General features: G+C 35.4%; 1 protein-coding gene across 2 annotated transcripts; it reads left to right on the top strand.

Moving 5' to 3' along the window:
• The first annotated feature begins 500 nt into the window (after nucleotides 1–500).
• LOC107730005 (ferritin, lower subunit-like) lies at nucleotides 501–3,818 on the top strand. 2 transcript variants are annotated; one of them, XM_016540748.1, is made up of 5 exons: nucleotides 501–667; nucleotides 1,639–1,739; nucleotides 2,077–2,223; nucleotides 2,938–3,063; nucleotides 3,199–3,818. In XM_016540748.1, the coding sequence occupies exons 2-5, from the start codon at nucleotides 1,641–1,643 to the stop codon at nucleotides 3,346–3,348; spliced, it is 522 nt and encodes a 173-aa protein (XP_016396234.1). In that variant the 5' UTR covers nucleotides 501–667; nucleotides 1,639–1,640; the 3' UTR covers nucleotides 3,349–3,818. The 2 variants fall into 2 exon arrangements, with proteins under 2 accessions (XP_016396234.1, XP_016396235.1); XM_016540749.1 differs by lacking the exon at nucleotides 501–667 and adding an exon at nucleotides 1,406–1,478.
• The last annotated feature ends 3,632 nt before the right edge of the window (nucleotides 3,819–7,450 follow it).

Here is a 7,450-nt window from a genome sequence, read left to right as displayed (position 1 = left end):
TGACGCTGTAATCCAAGCGATGATAGAAGTAGACGTAGAGGAGTGGGATGACTTTCTTTTAGCCTAATTTTTATTTTTACAATGTTTTTGTAATGCATTAATTATCACGGGCTGTAATAAAAAAAACAAGTAGTCCTATACTAATACTAAGAGTAAATATGGTTCGAATAGCCTATATTTTAGTAGGGTATAAATATGTGGCTATGTTACAGTTCCCCTTTGAAGCTCTTGTGTTTTTCTCCTTTTCCATCTCTCCAATCCTATTCTGCACACAGGGGATTGGAGATGAATTTTGTTCCCATTTTTGTTGCAGTTTGTTGATTTTTGTAAAATAGCTTCCGTTTTTGCTTTTCAGATAAAAGAGTGGTTTCAGTTTAATATGTTGCAGGCTCATTTATTGGTAATAAATAATTAATAATAAATAATATTGATGATAATAAATCATAAAAAACGGCTTGTTTTTGAAGCAGCGGTTGCTTATTTGTCTTGCGAGAGTTGGCAACAGTGCTCCTCAACTGTAGATGTCGCTGTGTGTAAAGGCAATAGGGAAATATACTGCCGAGGAAACAACAAAAGATTATAAACGGATTTTATAAATCAATCCATTAAAGTTGTATTTTGTTTCCAACTTTCCAGCCGTAATCTGACGCGTATCGTTGCTGAAAAGGTGAGTCTATGATTTGTAGGTCCTGTTAAATTGAATCCGCGAACATATAGTGCAACAGCAGAAAGCCTTTGTAACACGTTCATCCATTTATCTTTGTACTTTGCGTTTGATAAAATTTTAGATAACGATTATTAGACAAGCGTTATTTGTATGTAAAAGTGGTTGTCTTGGGTTTCGGTATCTACAGGAATGGCGTCAAGCAAATCAATTCAAATATACATTTGCAGCATTATTTTGGATTTGTATTTGGATTTTTGTGTTGTCCCTATTTGTATTGGACATTATTTGTCGAAGGTCTTGTGTAATCCTCATTTTCCTAAACATCCTACTCCTATTCTTCCACTTAATATTTTTGACCAACGCAATTTTTATACAATAAACAAGCAACAATAAAGCCTATGGAAATATATATATATATATATATAATTAAAACAGGAATGTTTTATATAATAAATTAATGCAATCAAAAACATAATTGGTTTAAATTGGCAGTGCCAAAATAAACGAATATTTAAGTTTAATTATTGCTGTACAACATATGCAACTATCCATGTCATTACAAGCTGAATTCAGTTTACAGCAACATATCTAAAGAAACAAAAATGCATACATTGAAATAAAACATTTTAATTGTTATTATTTTTGAATCTGTATATCCCTGTTTTGAATCATACTTCAAGGAGAGTTACATGTCTTTAGTACTTTCCCCAGGTTTATGTCACATCTGATAAATCTATAACGGGTTGGACAGAATGTAGTGTCATACACTCACTCAGTATCAGCTCTGAACAGTGAACACACACTTTACACGGTAGGACAGATAGTTGTGCAATATGCATATACTGACATTTTCTTTTCCTTTTGTTAGTAGTAATGTTTGTCTTGAATCCACCTCTGCTCTACTAACCTAACTTTTTTAAGTTTTCCATTTTGTATTATAGTTCATCTGTTTTGTGTGTTTTCCTCTTCAGAAATGTCTCTAGTCAAGCAGAATCTTCACCCGAATAATGAGGCAAACATCAACAAACTGATCAACCTCAAACTGACGGCCTCATATGTGTATCTCTCCCTGGTCTGCTCACAAACACTGGCACCACTTTTATGAAATGTTGTTTTTAGGTTTATGTATCTAAATTTGTGTCATTTTGAAATGCACAGAAATACACTTTAACATAAAATGTCATTTTCAGCAATTACTTCACGCTAAGTGTGCGTTGTGCACAGGTTCTAAAATATTTTTAGAAAATATTAATTATTGCTAAGTGTTTAAGAATAGAATATTTAAGTGTTTAGAATTTAATATTCTATATGCAGTGATGAAATAACATTGATTAGGCTATATATTAATTGTTGACCCCTGCATGTCTGTTTAGACAGTAGCACTAATACAGTCTCTCTTTGTCTCCTAGGGAATGTATTTTGATAGAGATGATGTGGCTCTGCCCAACTTCTCAAAGTTGTTCCTGGAGCGTTCACTGAAGGAGAGGGATCAGGCGGAGCACCTGCTGGAGTATCAAAACACAAGAGGAGGACGAATCGTTCTCCAGACCATTGCGGTGAGTGAGTTTTAAAGGATTAGTTCACTTAAAAATGGAGATTGTCATCATTTACTCACCCTCATGCCGTTCCATACCAGTAAGACTTTTGTGGAACGCAAAAGGAAATGTTCAGTAGAAAAGTCACGTTGCTCTTTTTCATACAGTAGCTAGGGACTGTGATGCTTAAAAAAAGAAAAAAACGCCCTGAAGTATTGTAAAAATAATACATATGACTGGTGCATTGAAGTCTGTAGCAAATGGCTGCAATATAACAAAGAGTGAAAAATTTAAGGGGGTCTGAATACTTTCCGTACCCACTGTATGTAGCTTTGAGATGTTTCTAAAACTACACTGCTTACTGAAACCCTTTATTTCCACATTTTAGCATGCTGTTCTCATTACAGAAATAATGTACTTTTAAAAGAATATACTTAATTGCTATAGTATAGTTAACACGTCAAAATTGTTGTACTTGTTGACAAGATTATTTAATATAAAGAATTAAATGTATTTTAAATGTTTGAAGAAACAAAGTGTACTCTAAGATTACTTAAATGGTATTTTATTACATTATTGATTTATTTTTTGCAAGTACAGTAAAAAAAATACATTTTTAAGTGCATTTTCAGTACAGTTAAGCACACTTATTTTTCACAAGGATGGTGTCATTGCCATCAAATTTAGAAGCTTATAAAAATCCATTTTTATCTCTCTCTCTCTATCACTTATCAGAAGCCCAGTCGTGATGATTGGAAAGGAGGTATGGATGCTGTCACTTTTTCTCTGGACCATCAAAAGTCTCTTAACCGATCCCTGCTGGAGGTCCATAAAGCAGCTGGAGAAAACTCTGACCCTCATGTGAGTAGCATAAGGGAAACAACAACTGACAACCCTTGTATCTTCTTTCTCATTTGTTTTATGTGTTATCAAGTATAATTGCATATTATTTTTCCAATAACAGTGTAAATTACTTTCCCTATCACTCTGTTCCAGCTGTGTGATTTCCTAGAGAGCAACTTCTTTACTGATAGTCATGACACCATTAAGACGCTGGGTGACTACGCTGGCAGCCTGAGTCGCCTCATCTCTTCTGACCCGCACGGCAAAATGGGAGAGTACCTGTTTGATAAGCACACTCTCTGATCCGCTCGGATCCGAGTTTTGTTGCCAACATTCCGTTAAACAATATGTGCATTGGTGAAGGAGTTTAAGGATTTTTGCACAACCATTTAATTTCTTTGTTTTCACCTTTCAATAGAGACATTTTGGTAAGAACCACCCAGTGTTTTGACACCACAATTTGAAGTGTTTTAATCCATATAAAAGTGGGACTATACTGTGAAATGTGCAAATCCAAATATGGTACCCTTGTGTTGAAGCCTTAACTACCCCATGTCTGTTTACAGAATTGTATAGGTGCTAGGGTAAAGCTATATCTTATCAAAGACCAGCCTATAGGCTCCTGTAGGTTCTTCAGGAGAGTTGTAGTACAGTGCTCTAGTGAAAAGGAGTGTTTATATGAATGTATTGTACTCCAAAACGTCCGTTGCTGTGAATTGTTATACCTCAAACATGGTGCTTAATGTCAATATAGCAATAAAAATAAATCAAGCATTCCAAAAAAAGTCTTGTACCTTTAATGTAGCCTCTTTACAGTATTATTTTTATAAAGCATGCAGTTCACTTGTCAGGTTACATTTCTATAATTAAATTGAGCAAATCATTGACAGATCAGAGTAACATGACACATTGGAACTTGCTTTCCTGCTCATAAACCTGTTGCGAAATGCTGTCCTTTGTCAAAATGGGGAGTGTTTGTGAAGGGATTTAGTCATTTATTTGTCAATTAAATCCAGAGGCAAATTATTTATATTTTCTCATATGGTTGTGAACAGTTTCTGTGAAGTAAGAATTCATTTAAGCTGGTATTGGTTTTATGAAAACATGATTTACAGTAATTATTATTTTTACTTAGAATACATTACACTCAATTATCTGACCAGATAAACCTGCTCTTTAAAGTGCTGACTGCAAGTGAAAAAAAGCTCTTCTTGACATTCTTGACACTGCACACATCCTCCTTACACATGGACACGGCTGAACACACCAATTGTTTTAACTGACGCTAAAGGCAGTTATGAATTAGGCAGCTGTAACGTGTCAGCCACAGAGATAAGGACTTTGACACTGCTGACTCATTATGTGTGCTGTTTGGATATGAACAAGTATCCAGTGTTGTTCTTGTGCTTGAATGTTTTCTGTGTGGTTTGTTTTCAAAACCGCTGAACTGCACTGAATGCCTTGCAGACAATTTATTTCTATTACTAATAGATACATAGATCTAACTGAAAAAAAGGTGAATTTGTAAAATACCTGTTTTATATAAAATTCAATGTACTCTTTAACCAGATAAAAGAAGAAAGAGGGATTTGAAATGCAATTGTTTTGTCATCGCACAGTAGATATAGAATGAGACACAAAGCAAAGTGGAAAATACAACTTATTAAGGATCTTTACCTAGTAAAGCCTGACATTAAATAATGGTACTAAAATGTTTTTTTTTAACGATTTAGGGAAAAGAATAAAACAACAACAACTGCATGTGTTTTTTTGTGAAGTATTTTTACTTGCATTTTTAATGCACCAGGCTTTTACAGTCCATATAGTAAGATGCAGTGAGAATATGGAGCTATATGTCCAAAGGTTATCCAAATCAAAATCAAGTGCCATTGTATTGCTTACAGTATAGCAGAATGGAAAAATAACAACAATAATAATTCAATATTTGTACCAGCCACATGTTCAACTCTAGTGACTTTTATTCTGCACCACCAAAACATCACCAAATGTTTAGTTTTGCATTTTTTATGATGTTGCACTGATTGTGGTTAAGAGGCTCAAAATATCTATATGTGACCCTGGACCACAAAACCAGTCTTAAAGGGGTCATGTGATGCTGCTAAAAAGAACATTATTTTGTGTATTGGGTGTAATGAAATGTGTTTATGCGGTTTAAAGTTCCTTTGCGTGAACATTTGGGCGGCGTTATGCAAATCTTCCCAGATCGTGACGTAGGTATGTGGGGGCGTGTTAGAACGAGCCGTTTTAGGTAGGCGTGGTTAACTCTTAACTTTTATAAAGAATATCTCTTTGGTTTTGAGACTTTAGTGTTTGCAACTTTACAGATCTTCTTTATGTAACTTGTAACTTGTAACACTCCAAAGAGAAAAGAAAAATTGAAATCGCATCATATGACCCCTTTAAGTCGCTGGGGTATATTTTTAGCAATAGTCAAAAAAAAACATTGTATGGGTCAAAATTATCAATTTTTCTTTTATGCCAAAAATCATTAGGATATTAAATAAATATCATGTTCCATGAAGATATTTTGTAAATTTAGCAGGGGTGTGGACTCGAGTCACTTGACTCGAGACTTGACTTGGACTCCAGTCCCAAATTTGATGACTTGCGACTCGACTCGACTCGACATAATTAAAGAAGACTTGAGACTCGACTTAGACTTTGACAGCAAGGACTCGAGACTTGACTTGGACTTGAGCCCTGTGACTCGGAAAGACTTTATGATCAGATCAAAGTCGTTATACACTCTTAAAAATAAAGGTGCTTCAAAGGGTTCTTCAAGTGATGCCATAGAAGAACCATTTTTGGTTCCACAAAGAACCATTCAGTCAAAGGTTCTTTAAATAACCATCTCTTTCTTACCTTTTTGTAATCTGAAGAACCTTCTTTCACCACAAAGAACCTTTTGTGAAACAGAAAGGTTCTTCAGGTGTTAAAGGTTCTTTATGGAACCATTTAGACAAAAAGGTTCTTCTATGGCATCGTGAAGCACCTTTATTTTTAAGAGTGTAGACGAGTCCCTGCAGTGTGCTTGCGCTCGACTGGCAATAAACCAGAGCCTGCGTTCAAGGAGCGCTGGATAGGCTAGTATAAATTACTGGAGTAATAGCATAACTTACGACAAAAGAACAGAGACAATAAAAATAACAAATTACATGATTCGTCTAGTAGCGATCTTCGCTTGTGAAAAGCGCTGCCCTGTCCGTTTGATCGCCGCCCAGCAAAAAAATTAAATTACATGATTCGTCTAGCGATCTCCGCTCGTGAAAAGCGCCGCCCTGTCCGTTTGATCGCCACCCAGCAGACACAGGGAGCGGGCATGAGAACAAGAGGCGCGGCCGCGATCTGTTAAATATTCCTCACTTCTTTTGTTTGTTCGACACCGAGGTGCACCATGAGTGACTGATCCGCATCTCGGGCATCCTGCCACGACCCTCGCACTCTGCCAACTCGATGTGCTTTAATTTTAATTTTAATTTGTAATAAACACCTCTCTGAGACCTGTTTTTGTCAGATATCCACTGTTTTTGTTCGACCAGTTACATATTTTAATTGTATGTGCATTTTTTTTTATTTAAACCTTCATTAACCCTTAAATGCATGCATGTTTCGCCAATCGTTATTACCGTATTGGCCCGAATATAAGACGACCCTGATTATAAGACGACCCCCCTTTTTCCAGATGTACCTTTTGGAAAAAGGCTTTTTAAAAAACGCCTCAGTAAAAGACATTTTGTCTTCAATTATTTTCATATTGCATATTTTTTCTATTTTAATTTTTGTTTTGAAAGTATGGTAAAAACTGGTCAAATGTACCAACAATCACATTTAAAAAATATACACTTTTTGATATACCATATTAAAAAAAATAAAAAAACAGGTAGCCCATCTGATTTAGGACATTTAGGCTATCCATCTAATAGTAGCCTTCCAAAATCTTATTAACAGTAGAAGTTAAATCTTACTGTAGTCTTCAAATCTGGGTACTGTCTTACGTTTTAAAATCATAAAGAGAGTTTGGTCCCATCAGGCTAATGTGACAGTCACGACTCATGCAGCTGTAAGGTTTTCTTTTTCTTTTGTTTTTACTCGCGATCTTTACAACACGCATTACATTACGTATTTCATGGCACACTCGTTTTATGCGTATTTGGCGCCACCTAGAGTTGTGGGTGTATTATTGACATGTGAAAGTCTAGCCCCTGAATATAAGACGACCGCGTTTTTTCAGATGTATTTCCAAGAAAAAAAACATCGTCTTATATTCGGGACAATACGGTACATATTCGGGTGTTTAGCGACCCAGACCTATATATACAGCACGGATGGATCTTTGCTGCAATAGCAAAAAAAAAAAAAAACTCTGTTGATATTTTAAGAACAA

The sequence above is a fragment of the Sinocyclocheilus rhinocerous genome, unplaced genomic scaffold (assembly GCF_001515625.1).
Source record: "Sinocyclocheilus rhinocerous isolate Xijiao unplaced genomic scaffold, SAMN03320098_v1.1 scaffold969, whole genome shotgun sequence".
NCBI classification, from domain to species: domain Eukaryota; kingdom Metazoa; phylum Chordata; class Actinopteri; order Cypriniformes; family Cyprinidae; genus Sinocyclocheilus; species Sinocyclocheilus rhinocerous.
Note: the sequence above shows the minus strand (reverse complement) of the source record. Positions and strands in the feature narration are given on the sequence as shown.